Genomic DNA, 18697 nt, shown 5'->3' on the forward strand with positions numbered 1-18697 from the left:
GGAATATTCGCGGCATGTGCGCCTCACGTGTGCATCAGTCCCTGGGCTGAAAGTGCTCGGGGCATGTCCGCCTTACGTGTGCATCAGTCCCTGGGCTGAAAGACTACACGTAGTTGAGAATAATTATCTCTCAACTCTCATTCTTCGACACGCACGGGGTAACTCAAAATTTCCCCTCTGCCCAGATGCACGTAATACCAGAGAGAGGGACGATGCGCTAATTAGACTGTGTTTAGGTAGCCAGCTGTCTTTCAAGGGCCGCATCCCTCTCTAGCCGCTCTTATTGGCTTCCCTCTCTCGGGGCCTAATTAACTGAGGGTGTTTCCTTCGTCTTTTCTGACTGAAAAGTTCTGATCCAGTTAGTCTTTAGCTACTACTCACATCCGGGAGTTGAGCTGTTACGTTTGCGCTGCGACATCCGAGTTTTTGTGTTTCTTGGATTCTATTATTTTGACACGCCTGTGAAAATTTTGTAACGCGGATTCACCGTGATAAGTGATATAATTGCGTAAAGATCAAATGTTTACTCGTGAGTGTGCGTGAGTGTTTGGCTGTGTGATCACCACTTGGACACCATTTCAACGACTCGAGGGCTATTCGGCGATACGGGCATAGCAGAGGATAGTGCGATATCCTCTGAGGTATCTCTGCTCCTTGAACAACGTTGTCACCTTGGACAGAACGGTACCTCGTCTATAAGGGTGACGGAGTAGGGACTGTGCCCTCGACCAAGACGTTGGTGTTACATGGCCCTGAAAGACATCTTACTTCTTTTGTACAATGAGTGCAAGCGGCGTCGTCGTGGAGAGCAAGACACGTATAAGTAAAATTAATTCCAATTTTGAGAGCCAACCCGTTGTAAAAATAAATCAAACACTCATATTAGGTTTACACACGTATGTTTCGACATATTTATTTTTACAACGGGTTGGCTCTCAAAATTGGAATTAATTTTACTTAATGAATGGAGAGTGCTACATATAATACAAGCCACGTATAGTTAACGATCATATAGTACGTAAGTAATCTGTTTGTATGCACTTGAGTGGTTTTTTCCCTCACATGTGACTGAAATTTTTTTATGCCGGCCAGGTATCACGCTTCTGTAATTGAACAACTTAAATTCTAAAAACGTTCTTTGATTGTGAACCACACATCCCCCTATTTAGTTAAATTAGATTTTTCTCTTCTTTTTTCTTCTTTAATTATAAATGACGAACATAATAAAAACATATATTGCATCTAAAGCTGAAAAATATAATCAAATATTTTGCCAGTGACCCAGCCCTTGCTATAAATGAAATGAAAGATTTCATTACATTTACGCCAGAAATAAACTCATATCTATCCGCTGCAAGACATACACTTCTATCATATATTTGCTTATTATAAAACGTTTCTTAAGTTTGTACTGGAGAAATACGGTCTTGAAACGAAAACTGGTTATACCAGTGGCTGTCCGCATAATTTTTACAAAAGAATTAATTCGGAAAGCACGAATACTCTAACGATTAAATATACCGGGCATGTATATTAATCGCGCGCGAAATAATGAAATAATGAAGATCGAGGATACAATGAAACAGGGTGATACTTATGTATCAACCGTTCGGATCCAAAGAGTGTTACGTGTTTATCGTTTACCATCTTTATCGTTTACCATCTTTATCGTTTATCGTTCTGTCCAATATCTCCTGTGTACTGTATACGGTTCGCTACTTCCGGTTATTGTCTACTGTTCGCGGTCTTCCATGTACCATCTCTCATTTGCTGTTTTCTGTAAGCCGTATACAGTTTTCCGCCTTCCGTGTACAGTCTACCGTTCGCCATCTTCTGTCTACCGGGCGACGTAGGCAGTCCATTTACGATCATCATCAATTATAAGCCACTTTCGTTTGCAGCTTATCAGCCTCTAAAGAAGACTTGACTATGTTCACATCACTAGACTTGACGCTCTAGTGTGACAGCAAGTGTAAGATCCAGACCAACCGTACCTGCTTGCTGTACAAGCCATATCCTCTCGACAGGTTGTCAACTTTGACGGCAGAACCTCTACTACTTAACTAATAGTAACACTATCATACCATAGGTACGATGACAGCTTCATGCGTGAACTTCCAACGCCAACCACTATTTGTCTTATCCCAGTGTCTGAGCCATCCAGCGCCTCGTCTCAAAAACATGTCTGGGCTTCAATGCGCAAAATATCGCACGCTGGGCTTAAAGATGTGATCCTTCTCAACATTTCAAGATACACTGTCACAATCACATTGCTCTTGGAGAATCTGCCGCACCGTAAACAAGCGTCTGGATCTCATCAAGCTACCGCTCCACGTTGGTATGCAGTATTGCCTCATCATTGCGGACCTCTTCTCCAGATGGCCTGCGGTCATTTTGTTGCCAGATGAGAATTGAAGGCGGTAATAATTGCACGTGCGTTCTTCAACCATTTGGTTTCACTCTTTGGAATGCTACTCACGATCATAAGTGACCAGGGTCTTAAGTTCGAGATATTTCTTTTTGTAGCCATCTCAGATTTCATAGATGCCAGTCGCTGTATATTTAGACTTTAGCCCGCAAACGCATGGATAACAATTTTAATTAAATAAGACAGTTTTGACAATAAAATATCATATAAAATTTGAACAATTGAGTATTATTGAAATATTAAAAGAAAAAACTAATGTGAATACAAATATAATGAACCTGAACTACTACTGTTTTCTAGTCTGTGTTCGATTAAGAACACTTACACGTAAAGTTATTTACAAAAATATAACATAAAAATAATTCATCAATATGAGTTTCTTTCCAATAATAATTACACAAACTTTTAAACCACTTACAGCATTTTGTTCATTGTAGTACTACACCTTTCTCTAAACAACGAATCTGAGGAGGTTTGGAATACGTCTTTTTCAAGTACTTTTATGTACATTCTAATTGCTCAGCTGAAAATAATTAAATCAAACAATGTGTCATACAAAGTTTCCACGTCAAATACGCAAAGACTCTCAGGCACAATATTACCATTTGAAAATTTTTGGAAAATTTACAGACCGTAGAATACCAGACCGAAAAATAAATAATCTTACATGTCATTAAGAAAAGTCCAATATCATTCTTTTGAATATCGACATAATTTTTTGGTTCTATAAAAATCTCTTTGATCGGATATATTATAGTCACGTAATTAAAATTTTTCATTTTGCGTGGATAAGAACTCGAATAAAATTTTGTCGACAATATTCTTAAAGTTTTTCTCTATAGTTAAACAGTGTATTTGCGTAGAAATGATAAGACATTTTTTCAGAATTGAAAGTAATATAATTGTAACTGTAGTTTTCAGCGACGTTGTGATTTGATTTAAATGATATACCTAAACTTTTAAGTGCCAGATAAAAAACAATCAAAATTTCAATTGCACACAATTTAAAGAATCCATTAATATGTCTTTGAATCATCTGTCATTTCAATAATTATAATAAAAAAAGGAATTAAGAATTTTATGTGTTTAAAATGAAACAATTTGGAATAAAATATTTAGTTAGAGATTTATGTAATTTGGAAAAAGTACACCTTTTCAATCGAAGTATAGAACTACACTTATAGAAATTAGTTGCCGATTCAGTTTTCTTTCAAGAGTGCAAAATCGTAATTATATTTAGCTGATTATAGAATATATGGAAGTACTTAAAAAAAGAATATTTCCATTTTATCCATTAAAATCATTGACCTTAAAATATAACGGTAACTAATAGAAAAATAATAATAACAAACAAAAGTAACAAATATTGTAAGTGTGCACGGCTGATTTGAATGCAAGTTTATCAAGTTCACGGCAATCATCTCGAGTTTCCTTGTATAGTAGTACTTGGTCCGATTAAATCTTCAATGAATTGCATTATAGCTTTATGATCCTATATGCGAGTCTCAATAATTGCTTGATTAATTCAATGTGCGTATTCAAAATATATTTCATAAATTGTATTTCGTTATATCTGAACTATTTTTGATTGCTGCAAATTATTGGTATTTTAACTAAGATACTTCAACTTCATGAACAATGAATTTTGCTGTTATATATATATATATGTGTATATATATATTTAGCTGCAGTGATAGTATTCAATGTCCAGGTTATCGATGCCATGTCTTTTGCAAGCACCCGATGGTGACACAATTTTCATATAGCATAACATCAGCATCCTAAAATCACCGAAGAGAAAGGCCATAGCAAGGTTTCTATACTGGACTATCACTTCTATACTTTGGACTTACTTGAAACGTCTTCTCACATATTTTCTGGCCTAAATATGTATTAGGGGCGACATAGTCACGAATAAACCGATTTTCGGCACTTTCTTACTTTTTCGCCTCTAGCTCAGCCGCTAATCAATATTTTTTGGCGTTCATTTATTAGTTTTATTCATGTAATTACAAATAAATACATAAATACAGATAAATAATAATATGAGTAAATTACGTGATGAAAAAATATCCTAATAAATACATGTATTTTAAAAATTTTTTTAACTAGCTGTACGAGAGGGGGGTCAATAAATCTTTATAAAATCCAAGAGATGGCGCTTGTCACTCTTAAATTATGATGTTTTTGGCAAGCAATACTACTAACTAGATATCGTACAAAGTTTCAGCTTGATTCATTAAGTCGTTTTTTGGTGAGCGTTGGTTGAACAAAAAGTTATTGGTTTGTGACGGGCGAATCCACCGTTGAGTTCGCTCGCCCTGTTCGTCTCTCTCTTTCTTCCGCGTGCTTTCCCCTGAGCCGCTGCCACATCGGTCTCGGTTGATTAAAACCGAGTATCGACGCACGACGTGGCTTTGTTGCAGGTTTGATTCCTGATGGGCGGAGATGCCTGGCGATGGAGGGATGGAGCGAGAGCGGGGAGCAGAGAAGGAGAGAGAGAAATAGTGTCGCCGGCATGAGTCGCACATGTGTGCGTAGCCGGCGGCGCTCGGCCGATTGAGTACCTATAGGGAGGGGCGCGTAAGACGTCGCGAAAAGCGCGAGATCGCGGCGTTAGTATGGCGTTGACCAGCAACTAATTTCGAGCTAGTTAAGCCTCGCGACTAAGAAGTGCGTGAATAGTGAATTAATACCGAGTGAACAGCATCACAGAGGAAGACCAGCAGAATCTACAAAGAGGGCTACGTAGTTAGCCCAGCGGATGTGGATTTCCACAGCAGCGCTTCCTCCTAAGGTCAGGTACCCTTTTTCGTTTCTCGGTGCGCGCCTCGATTTATTTCTCTAAGCATCGTATCGGCCAGACGTTGACGAGTGGCTGCATGCGTGAATTCGCATCGCACTCGCGGGAACTCACGGGACAGTTGTAAGGCGATGTTCTGTCTTCTGTGCGTTAATTCGCACGGAACGGACTAGCCCGGACTTGGCCGACGCACACGTCAAACGCCGCATGTAAATTGCTGTTTCAATAAAGTGTAAATAAATATCCGCAATGATGAGTTTTTTTGTGCAACCTGTCTCTCTCGTAACTAGGTAAATCGCGATTATCGACACTACCGGACGACATAAGCCCTTGTTAATTTTCCGCAACGAAGCGAATACGCCCTCCGAGCCTTCCCCCTTAAAATACTTTGTGACGCGACGTTGTTCGGACTTATTTCCCATGCGGAATTCAAAATTATTAACGTACGTGTTACAGGTTTATTGAAAAAATGGAAAAAACAGAGTTTCGAACGGTGATAAAACATTTTCATTCAAAAGGCCTTACACCAACAGAAATCACAGTTGAGTTGAACGCCGTTCATGGTAAGTCTGCCCCTGTATTTAAGACTGTTTATAACTGGATAAATGAATTTAAACGCGGTCGTACAACAACAAAAGATGAACCTCGTTTAGGACGCCCCGTAGAAGTGAATACGCCCGGAATGGTCAACAAAATCCACGATATGGTGTTGAGTGATAGAAGATTAAAATTGCGAGAATAAGTTGAAGCCACAGGGGTATCAAAGGGTACAATCATTTTAATTTTCATGAAAAATTGGGGATGAAAAAAATATCAGCAAGATGGGTGCCGCCTTTGTTCATTGTTGAAAACAAACGAACCCGAGTGGTCACCTCTGAGGCTCTTCTGGCACGCATACGTCGTAATCCAGAAGACTTTTGGCGTACGTCAACTCGTAACTGTAGACGAAATATAGGTACACCACTACACTCCTGAAACCAAAAAACAGTCCAAACAATGGATTACCGCAGGAGAACCAGCCCCAAAGAAGGCAAAGACAGTAAAGTCAGCTGGCAAGATTATGGCCACGGTTTTCTGAGATGCGCATGGAATCATCTACATCGACTACTTGGAAAAGAGCCAGACGATCATTGGACAATATTATGCGTCATTATTAGATCAGCTGAAAGAAAAAATCAGAGAAAAACGTCCTCACTTGAACAAAAAAAATGCCTCTTTCTTCAAGACAATGCTCGAGTTCACACGTGCAGTTTCGATGGCAAAAATTAACGATTTAAAGTTCGAATTAATTTACCATCCACCATATTCGCCTGATTTGGCTCCCAATGACTTTTTCTTATTTCCTAACCTTAAAAAATGGCTTGCCGGACAACGAGTAACGTCGAATAAAGAAGTGATCGCCGAAACAAATGCCTATTTTGAGGATTTTCAGAAATCATATTTTTCTGATGATTTAAAAAAACTTGAAGGCCGTTGAATCAAATGTATCGACCTGCAAGGAGATTATGTTGAAAAATAAAAAAAAATTACATACGCAAAACTTTTTTTTCCTTCTTTTTCTAAAGACTTATTAACCCCCCCTCGTATGAAAAAAATTTTTTTTTTGAATTTTTAAAACAAAATGGAAGGGTCAGAGTCATTTTCCAGGAACGTTTTTTTATGCCTTCGAGGGTGAAAATGTAACTCCCAAAATAGGAGAGCTAGAACAAAAATATACGTATAAAAAAAACAATTTTTACAAAACTGGTACAAGTTTTGAAAAAAGTACATTTTTGGTCCAATTTTTTAGTATTAAATTTTTTATAAAAAAATTGTTATTCAATCAATAAACAACTGCGTACTTCATTAGATAATATAATTATTCAACTACAGTAGAAATTTCAAATTGATCCATCGAGCGGTTTTTGAGCAGAATTTTAACCCGATTTGAAAAAAAGTAATTTTGAATAGAATGCGTTTAAAGTTTTAGAAGCACTTTAATCTTAAAAAATTTCGATTTACCTCCAACCTGCAATGTCTACACCGTACATTTGATTAACTAAATTGACACTTTGCTCTTCGTCCTCTTTTCTGACTGATTTTAAACCTAGTTAAGCCTTTCTTACAGCATCCGTGAGCGATTGCTCGGAATATTTGCTGCAACGCTCAAATACTCCGCAAAGAATTTCCACACAAAAGTTGTAATAGTTTGTACTGATTTTCATTACAAAATTGAAAAATTGAAGCTTTTATTTTTTTAACATATGACCAATTGAATATTGTTTTTATAACTCTAAAGCATCATTTAAGCTATAAAAAAATCAATTTTCTTAAAGTCCTAGTGTGGTGTTATCTCTTAAGAATTAAATTCATTTTAAACACTGCAGAGATACATTATTTACCTGTATACATCAAACTTGATTCCCTATAGTCATGAGAAGCATGCAACCAACCTTTTCACTATTTTAGGAAGGGTTGAATAAAGTTTTACATGCGTCATGACTATCTACAATGTTTAGCATTTATTAATAAATTATAATTTCACATTTATAGACATATCACAGGAAAAACGAGAATTAATAAAAAGAAATACACACAAACTGGACCATTATATATATTTTTTATTTAAAAAAAGATTTTTATGGTCCATATATTATGAACAATTAATTTTTATTTCAAATAAAAGATTATTTATTATTTTAGTGCCATATTCAAAATTTACGATATGAAATTACTTCCTTGTTGGATCAGAATAAAATATTACGAACTGCAAATGTGAACTCAAACGATAAGTTAACTATAGGTGATTCCATCATTACCGAAGAATCAATAAATGATTTTAAAAGTAAAATAAACAATTTAGAAGACAGCTTATCACAGTCTTACATTTTAATAAGTAATTTGCAAAGTCAATCTACCAAAGACGAACTTGAAAAGCAAAAAAAAAGTTATGATGAAAAATGTGAAGAATTAATACAATTACAGAACGACCAAGAAGATTTATTAGAATTATTGGCATATCAAGATAAAAAATTGAAAAAGTACGAAAAAAAGCTATTAGATCTTGGTGAAAAGGTAAGTTTCTGTGTGTGTATATGTATATATATATATATATATATATATATATATATAACTTTCTGATTGTTAAATTAAAAGTTTAGCTTGAGTCAAGTAACTCCTATAGGGGCATATATTTACTATTGCACCAGACTGATATATTATGTTTGCGTAATGTGAGGACTGAGTATTTTCATCATAATCTTTCTCCGGCTAGATAATCATATATGAAAAAGAATCACATACATTTTTATCAATGGAAATCGATCTACAGGTCAAATAAATTAAGCTTCTAGTTGTTAAAGCGAGAGAGACACGTAATGCGTAGTATATATTCTGGGAACGGAAGGGAGCCGACTCTCTAATAATAGCTATAAGGTGATTCGGAGACTCCAAACGTATCAATCGATAGCTGATTTTCAATATGTATTTATAAATAGCCCGATGTGCGCCGTTATTTATGCTCTTTAAGTGTGTGTATACCACAAGCGATTACTTTGCTGTAAAGTATAAGAATTCGTCATTGCAATATAGACACTGTAGATATTTTAACAAATACTAATTAACATATGAATTTTTTGTTGTTCAGTTTTCATGCTACGATAAAATCTATGTTATTGTTTCGAACAATTATACCGAAAAGTTGAATTAGTTAGTTTTTAATCAAAACTATTAAAATCAATAATATCGCACTAACAAGGAAACTACCCTAACCCAAGTGTACCTCACCAATTTTCTTCATATTAGTATTTTGTAGTACATCGAAAAATATTTGACCCGTGTCTTTTCGTTCGTGCTAATTCAGCAATTTAAGGGGTGAAAATCACCACTAAAGTTCACCCCTGAAAACGGTTTTATCTACATTTCTCGAGAACTATTTCGAATTTCTCGGTGAAATAAAGTAAATATTATTTGTTATTCATAAGCAAGTATTTTTGTACTATTCTCATAAATAAGGGTTGCATTCCCTTGTTTTTATAAGTTTTGGGAGTGAAATTTAGACGTACGTTTCATCCCTTAAATCATCGAATTAGCACGAACGAAAAGACACCGGTTAAATATTTTTCGACGTACTATAACATATCATAAAATGAAGAAAATCGGTAAGGTATACCTGGGGTAGTTTTTTTTATAAGTTACTCTGCACATAAGAAAATATAAATCAACATTGAAATCTAAATCAACATTGAATAGTGTAATATGTTTTGCTTTTTTTCATAGTAAATATACTAAAATTTCACTCATAATTAAACTTACCGAGATGTCCCTTCCAAATCGCACCAAACTTTTCATGATGATACAACATCAAAATATATTCCATATGTATTTTTTTATAACGATGCAATTCCATATGTAGAGGGTTGAAACTATTTTTATTATCTATTGTATCGGCGGATGTAGCGAGGCCAGGGCATGCTGGACAAACCTCCACTGTAAGCAAGTGTTTCGGATGTGATCAGATAAATCTTGGTCACATATCTGATACTTGCTCACTGGTCCCTTATAATCTTTAGTTTTGCTACATATGTAAAAACATTGTGCACACTGGGAAAAACTATCTCAGGGGTGGTGGCAACAGAGGGTATGTCAACAATAATATAAATAATGATTCAAATACTACAGTACGAAAGGAAAACATATTAACAATACTAGAGGTATTAGAGGTAATATTAACTCTAGAGGAATAAATACAGATACGAGTAAAGAAAAAATAGAGGTTTAACTAGAGACCAAATTAGTAAGAGAGGTGATGGTCATCCCTATGTTCCTAACGACAGCAAAAGGCAACAGAAACTGGGGTATGCAGTAGCTGCTCATCTAGAAGGTAAAACTCATAATATGTACAGCAATAAAATAATATTTTTATTAGATTTTGGAGCTACCGAACACATAATAAATTTAGCCTTTTAATGAAAAAATTTCAAAATTAATTCAAACGTATTAAATTTTTAAATAGAAATAAATCAGTCGATATAAGATAGGAAAGGTGAGCTATAATTATAAATAAACAAGATAAAAACGATCACAATATTGAATTAACTGATGTAATAGCTGCATCAGATATTACAAATAACTTAATGTCACTTACAAGGAAGGTAAGGGAATCGAACCGATTCCAATGAAACTGTGATATGTTGTAGAGGACTAAATAATAAGCGACAAGTATTTTTTTATGTGCTAATAAACGATTTAAAGGGGCGAAAATTACTCCCAACGTTCGACCCCCAAAACCGTTTTTACAGTATACGAGGTGTGTTCAAAAAATAACGAGAATTTTCGTTTTATGAAAAAAATATTTATTTATTCATCTACATTAATGTTGTCGCCTTCAAAGTAGTCCCCTTCGGATACAATACACTTATGCCAACGCTTTTTCCAATCCTCGAAACACTTTTGAAACTCGATCTTTGTAATAGCTTTTAGCTCTTTCAGCGATTCGCTTTTAACCCATTAACGTCCAAAATGTCAAAATTTCTTGCACGTTTTCAAAGTGATTTTTTCCTATGTAATTGGCGTTGAAAAAATTCTTGAACCACATACTCTGATGTAAAATTGCATGCTCTTTCAGAATCCGTTGCCAGAATCATGATAAAACTCACAGGAAAAGAGATATGCTCGATTGAAACATAAAAAACACCTAAATTTTCGAAAAAAAAAATTTTTAGGATTTTTTTTCGAAGTGTTACGGTGAAGATATCACCTTGCGACCGTGATCAAAGGTGATCATGGGATTTGAAGTTTAACAGGGAATTTTTTTGTTTACCTTGAACCATCGCTTCTTTACAAAATGACGGAAAAAACGAATTTTTTTTTTTTTCAATCTTCATCAACTTTTTTCTCAAAATCTATGGTCTTTAGAAAAAAATTCATAAAAACAAAAATGCCTTAGAATCGCTCGAGAAACATTCTCAAATTTTTTCAGAATTTTTTGAGACAATTTTTGATTTTCCGGGAAACTTGGGAAATGGAATTTTCAAAAATGTCTCCAACAATTCTGAAAAAATTTTAGGATGTTTCTCGAGTGATTCTAAGACATTTCTGTTCTTATGAATTTTTTTCTAAAGTCCATAGATTTCGAGAAAAAAATTGATAAAGTGAACATAGCGGCCGAAACGAATTTTTATTTTTTCAACTTTATCAATTTTTTTCTCGAAATCTATGGACTTTAGAAAAAAATTCATAAGAACAGAAATGTCTTAGAATCACTCGAGAAACATTCTAAAATTTTTTCAGAATTTTTGGAGACATTTTTGAAAATTCCATTTCCCAAGTTTCCCGGAAAATCAAAGATTGTCTCAAAAAATTCTGAAAAAATTTGAGAATGTTCCTCGAGTGATTCTAAGGCATTTTTGTTTTTATGAATTTTTTTCTAAAGACCATAGATTTTGAGAAAAAAGTTGATGAAGATTGAAAAAAAAAAATTCGTTTTTTCCGCCATTTTGTAAAGAAGCGATGGTTCAAGGTAAACAAAAAAATTCCCTGTTAAACTTCAAATCCCATGATCACCTTTGATCACGGTCGCAAGGTGATATCTTCAACGTAACACTTCGAAAAAAAATCCTAAAAATTTTTTTTTCGAAAATTTAGGTGTTTTTTATGTTTCAATCGAGCATATCTCTTTTCCTGTGAGTTTTATCATGATTCTGGCAACGGATTCTGAAAAAGCATGCAATTTTACATCAGAATATGTGGTTCAAGAATTTTTTCAATGCCAATTACATAGGAAAAAATCACTTTGAAAACGTGCAAGAAATTTTGACATTTTGGGCGTTAATGGGTTAATGTCATCTATGCTTGTAAAACGACGGCCTTTTAATTTTCTCTTTATTTTTGGAAATAGAAAAAAGTCACATGGAGCCATATCTGGCGAATATGGAGGCTGAGGCATCGTTACAGTTTCGTTTTTGGCCAAAAATTCACGAACAAACAATGAAGTGTGAGCAGGCGCATTATCGTGGTGCAAAAGCCATGAATTGTTTTGCCACAAATCCGGGCGTTTTTTTCGGATTGCTTCACGCAAACGACGTTGAACTTGTAGGTAGTACTGCTTATTGATTGTTTGACCTTGTGGCAAGAATTCATAATGCACTATGCCATTAAAATCGAAGAACACAGTGAGCATAACCTTCACATTCGACCGCACTTGTCGAGCCTTTTTCGGTCTTGGCGATCCAGAATGCCTCCACTGGGACGATTGAGCCTTAGTTTCGACATCATATCCATAAACCCATGTTTCGTCACCTGTTATAACACGTTCTAGTAGTTCTGCATCGTTATTGACTTCATTTAGCGACTCCTGAGCAACTTCCATTCGCCGCTGTTTTTGTTCGAAATTCAACAATTTTGGAACGAATTTTGCTGCCACACGTTTCATACCCAAAACATTCGAAAAAATTTGATGGCATGAGCCAACTGATATGCCAACATCATCAGCGACTTCTCTGATTGTGATTCGGCGATCGTTCATAACCATTTCTTTCACTTTTTTCACGTTTTTATCGGTTGTTGATGTGCTTGGGCGTCCGGGTCGTTCGTCATCTTCAACGTTTTCGTGGCCACATTGGAAACGCTTATACCACTCATAAATCCTTGCTTTACTCATAGCAGACTCACTATATGCCTTTGTTAACATTTGATAAACTTTACTACACTTTATTTCATTTTTTACGCAAAATTTAATACAAATTCTTTGATCCATTTTTTTTCACAAACGAAAATCGCCGAGCTCGAAAAACACGTCTAACGTTAGCGGCTGCCACTTAAAAAGTAGGCAATGAATATTGCTGAAAATTTTATCGTACTTCAGGGGCATGTGTACCAACATAATAAAAAAAAATTTTATACAAGCGGACTCTCCAAACCCACGAAATTTAAAAATTCTCGTTACTTTTTGAACACACCTCGTATCTCCTTTTCTATACAACATTTCTTTCTGAAAATAACTGGTAAATGTTTTTTACTGAATAACAATATCATACAGCACACCAAGGTCCGCAGGGATGGCATCCCTTATTTTTCAAGAGGGCGAAAATTATTTCTTTCTTGAATTTTTGTCTCGGAAAAATACAAATGTAATCCAAGGTCAACGAAACTTATATTGTCCTAAAGAACATTGAAAACTAAAGTTGACGCGTTTCGGCTTTTTTTGTTTTTATACGGTATAGGGACGTAAGCTACCCTTAGATAATTTTCATTCGTATTCGGTCGATTATAAATTTTCAGAAAAACAAGAGATGAACATTATTTTATATAGTGATAAATGTTTTAAAGGAGTGAAAACAATCCCTGAAATTTCTCTTTAAAGTATATTTTTCAGAGTATCTATACCTCTACGTAACAAATTTCCAAATTCAACTGGAAATTGATTGTTATTAGTCAACAAAATTATTCGGAGTACCAATCTTCAAGGGGTTGCATCCTCAAACTATGGTAGGGGTGATTGTGATTAAAAATAATTTTTTCTGAAAAAACTGAAAACGAAATTCAAGAACACTGATACTGTTTTATTAGAAGTTACGTTTAATGCTAAAGTAGACTGGTATATTTAAGCTACCTCACTGATCACTGATTTATGTGATCTATTGATATATTATATTCTTGAATTTAAATTTTTCAACCCGAAATCTTTTAATGTGAAATTCCTGAAAAGTCACAAGTTCTTTTGTTAATTGTAAATACCATTTTAGAGCTATCAAGTTATACTTTTATGTTGTATAAAAAATAAACATGTACAAGATAAAACAGGTATACTATCAAAAAATATTGTATATTAATAATTATCTTGATAAACATTCGATTTATTTCAGTGCTGTACCATAATTAGAAGCATATCTGTGGTTGCATAAGAGAATCGAATAAGTGATTTATTTGTGGTTTTATGATTTTTTTTCTATCTTTAAAGTTAGAAAAATATATTATATAGAATACTGACTTATTTGGTATTTATCGTGATTGTGGCAGGACTAGATTGGTTTTCGGTTTTTTACGTAAATTATCGATCTTGATAATAGTAACACTCAAATATGAAGAATCCGATGTTAACTTAATTTCCATACAATTGTCGCATATCCGGTTCTTCCGAGCAGCCATAGTTTATACATACATGTATTTATAGAATATTTTTTTGCTGCGTATATTTAGATATTTACAAACAATGCCTATTTTCATTCGTCGCAGTCAGTGCCACGATTTCTCGCGGGCGAGTTGCACATTTCGTTGTAAGTCAGTTGCCCATTTTTTTTCAAAACATTATTTTGACTATTATTCTGAATACTGCTTAAATAGTTATTTTAGTATTCGAACAGTTTATTTCTTGTGAAAATTTGTTGAGAAGAAAGAAAGGTTGAGTAGAGAAATTGATTTGCATGAAAGTTTTGGAACAAATAAGTTAGTTTTGTGTAGAATTTTGTATCTATATTTATACAAAATATAAATTTTCGCGCATTATATTATGGTTCTATATGAATATTTCTTTGTGTGCTTACAAAAACGTTTTGCCTAAAAGTATAGAAATAGAGATAACTTTTGACTATTTAAAATTCTCAAAGAGCAGAATACATGCATCTAAAAATTTTCACAAATCAGTTATGATCATTTATTTGTTAAGTCTCAAAGATTCTATCAATATGTATCTACACTTTCATGAACACCTTATGAATTTTTAGCATTGAAAATGAAAGTTAATCTGTTAAATGTGACAAATATGATTTTGGCTTATTTCCAAACTCTCTCTATCCAAGAAAGTCCTTACAATTTCAAGGAAATTGAAATCAAAGATCATTTTCAGATGATACTATTAGATTTGCCAGAAGCAGATGATAACATAGATATGATTATGGAAGAATCTTTAGATTTTCAAGAGGAGTTCAAAGACTCTAACGAATGTATTATCGAGGAATAAAATTTGCATACACTACCTGAGGATCCTGAGTTTTCTACAGATAAATGCACTAGCCAGAATGAGTCACTGAGTTTTGCATATAAGAAAAGAGCTGTCGACTTTTGGAGAAACGGAAAAAGAAAAAATCTTTCTCTTCAAACGGTACAAAATCTATTCCGCAAGGTCACATCTGAAACACAACTACGTCGCTGGGTACACCAAATTAATCAAGTAGGTATTGAGAATACCATTAATTTAGATCAGAGCGGTTTTCAATTAGAAATGCACTCTGGCCGCACCTTAGCAGTTAAAGGGGAGAAACAAGTACAATGTCTTGTACAATTTGTATGATCCACTACCCATAGCTACACTATGCAACCAACGATATCAGCAGACGGAGAACTATTATCACTTTTATTTTTGATATTGCAAGAACATACTGGGGATTTTGGACCAACCATATCACAAAAAATATTCACGCCTACAAACGTGCACGTTTCTGCTTCAAAATCTGAAAAACTGAATTCAGGTAAAATAATTTTTTATGTATTGTAAATATGAAATATTAAAAGAAAATTTACAGGTCTCTTCAAAACATGGTCGAAAGAAGTATAATTTCTTAAAAAATTTTTTAATCCAATTTTAGAGCCAACCGGTTGTAAAAAAATAATCAAACAATCATCTCAGGTGGTTACACACGTGTGTTTCGTTGGCAAATATCCAACCTCATCAGATCTTTATTAAGAAACAAAACGAGAAAATAGTTACAGATATAAACCAAAACAAATAAAAATCACGCTAACAAAACATTTACCTCAATTTGCAAGTCACAATCAAATCAAATATCACAATAAAGTCAAAAATACATTGTTAAACTCATCTTATAACTTAACATTCGTTCAAATACTCAAAATTCAAATCAGACAACGACTATGAAATAATGCAAATCAAACAGTGTCTGCTACCTTTTATACCAAAACAAATTACAGGTAGACACACAATCAAATGTATCCCCTCTCCTATGCCAAGAAAACCGGTACATTAAGCATCAAAACAAAATTTTAAAAAATATTATAAATAAATGTGAGATCAGTCAGCTAAAACATCAAATAAACCTTTATATTGTTTACTCAATAAACCAGTGTCCTCTTGTCTATTTATAGTGTTATAAGACAAATTAATATATATAATTTCCGAAATTAATCTCTTACAATAATTAGACTCTCTATCTAAAATTATTGTGTCGTCCCAGTCAAACGAATGTATAGGATAATTTTTCAAATTCATAGGAACAGGAAGAGATTTATCTAAAGGTGTCTTACTATGCTCATCTATGCGTTTTTTTAAACTTCTCTTAGTTTGACCAATATATACAGACGGGCAACTATCACAACAAAATTTGTATACTATATTTGTCTCATTCCACCTATCTGTAACATCTTTACCCAGTTTTATTATATTGTCCAGCTTATGATTAATTAATGGTATACAATGAATATTAAATTTTCTTAAATTATGGTTACATGAGTTGAAAAATCTTTTATGAAAAGGCAACGTTAAAACCATCGATTTAATATTCGTATTTTTTTTTATCATCCTGAGCAGCAATACTATTGCAAAATCTATGTTTATGAATGCGATCCAATATACATGTATTAACAAATTTTTCCGGGTAATCATTATTTTTTAAAATACTCTTAACAATTTCTATATTATCTTCATTAAAGGTTGCATCAGATAGTAATAACGATCTATCAATCAGATTATATACAATGTTTCTTTTTTGCTGAGTTGTATGGTTGGAATAAAAATTCAAAATTCTGCCTGAACAAGTCGGTTTTTGGTACCAATTAGTAACAATTTTACTCTTCTTAATTATTAACGAAATATCTAAAAAAGTTACACTATTATTAAATTGGATTTCATGTGTGAAATTTAAATGACTATTATAATTATTAAAAATATCCAAAACCAATTGTAAATTATCCCTTTTTATACATAAAATAGCGTCATCTACATATCTAAAATAAAAAAGTGGTGAACCATTATATTTTTCTCGCAAAACATTTAAACAATCTGTCTCCAAATCATCCATAACTAAATCAGCAAACAACGGCGATATTGGAGAACCCATCGGTGTACCAAAAATCTGTTTGTAAACTATTCCATCAAACTATAAAAAAGTATTATCAAACAAAAACTTTACCGTATCAACTAAATCACACGGAACGTTTGTAAACAAAGAGCTTACATCCAATGAAATTAGAATATAATCTGACGGAACTGTTATGTTCTGAAGTTTTTTTATAAGTTGAAAACTATTATCAATATATGAAAGTGGACGTAAGTTACATTTTTTATTTCTTTGTCTAAAACTATAGATAAAAAATGAACCGGGCTATTAACAGTTGAAATAATAAGTCTGAGTGGATATCCATCATTGTGAATTTTAGGAAGGCTATAAGCTTTTGAAAGTACCGTGTTAGTTTGCGTGAGAGCGTATTTATTATACTTAAAATGTAAATAACCCTTTTTATTAAAATCGCGAAGAATTTTATAAACCCTCAACTGCAACGATCTCAAAACATTTTTAGTAGATACAATTTTATATGTATTCACATCATTCAATAATTCAATCATTTTTGATTTATAATCACAAACTTCCAAACAAACCGTTAAATTACCCTTATCAGCTCTTGTAAAAAATATATTGTCATTATCCCTAAGAAATTGCTTAGTGTGATCTATCTTTTGTTTCAATTCCCTCTCAAACTTTGATACATGCAAAGTATTGCTAGCAACTCTCTTAAAATTCTTTATTATAGTATCTCTAATTGTATAGCTATTTGTTATTCCTTTTTTCAGCGAAGCAGTATTATCCACAATTTTAACATCACCAACCTCATTAACATGTCATTTATTTCTATATATTTATTAAAATGATTGAATTATTGAATGATGTGAATGCATATAAAATTGTAACTACTAAAAATGTTTTGAGATCGTTGCAGTTGAGGGTTTATAAAATTCTTCGCGATTTTAATGAAAAGGGTTATTTACATTTTAAGTATAATAAATACGCTCTCACGCAAACTAACACGGTACTTTCAAAAGCTTATGGCCTTCCTAAAATTCACAAAGATGGATATCCACTCAGACCTATTATTTCAACTGTTAATAGCCCGGTTCATTTTTTATCTATAGTTTTAGACAAAGAAATAAAAAAATGTAACTTACGTCCACTTTCATATATTGATAATAGTTTTCAACTTATAAAAAAACTTCAGAACATAACAGTTCCGTCAGATTATATTCTAATTTCATTGGATATAAGCTCTTTGTTTACAAAAGTTCCGTGTGATTTAGTCATTGAGAGTCTCGATAGGCGATTTAATAAGATTCACTCTGTTTCCGTGATACCTTTTACTGAAATAGTTAATACAGTAAAGTTTTTGTTTGATAATACTTTTTTCTAGTTTGATGGAATAGTTTACAAACAGATTTTTGGTACACCGATGGGTTCTCCAATATCGCCGTTGTTTGCTGATTT

The 18697-nt window shown here is 33.4% G+C and overlaps 1 protein-coding gene across 9 annotated transcripts in view; it reads left to right on the top strand.

The window, feature by feature from the left end:
* LOC131675571 (general vesicular transport factor p115) overlaps positions 1-18697 on the top strand; it is a 553225-nt gene that overhangs the window by 397154 nt on the left and 137374 nt on the right. For all 9 annotated transcript variants that reach the window (XM_058954591.1, XM_058954597.1, XM_058954593.1 and 6 more), the window contains one exon: positions 7914-8285. In XM_058954591.1, the coding sequence (XP_058810574.1) occupies positions 7914-8285 (372 nt within the window). The remainder of the gene's footprint in view (positions 1-7913; positions 8286-18697) is intronic.

The sequence above is a fragment of the Phymastichus coffea genome, unplaced genomic scaffold (genome assembly GCF_024137745.1).
Source record: "Phymastichus coffea isolate CEN01 unplaced genomic scaffold, Cenicafe_Pcof_1.1 PCOF00026, whole genome shotgun sequence".
Classification (NCBI taxonomy): Eukaryota; Metazoa; Arthropoda; class Insecta; order Hymenoptera; family Eulophidae; genus Phymastichus; species Phymastichus coffea.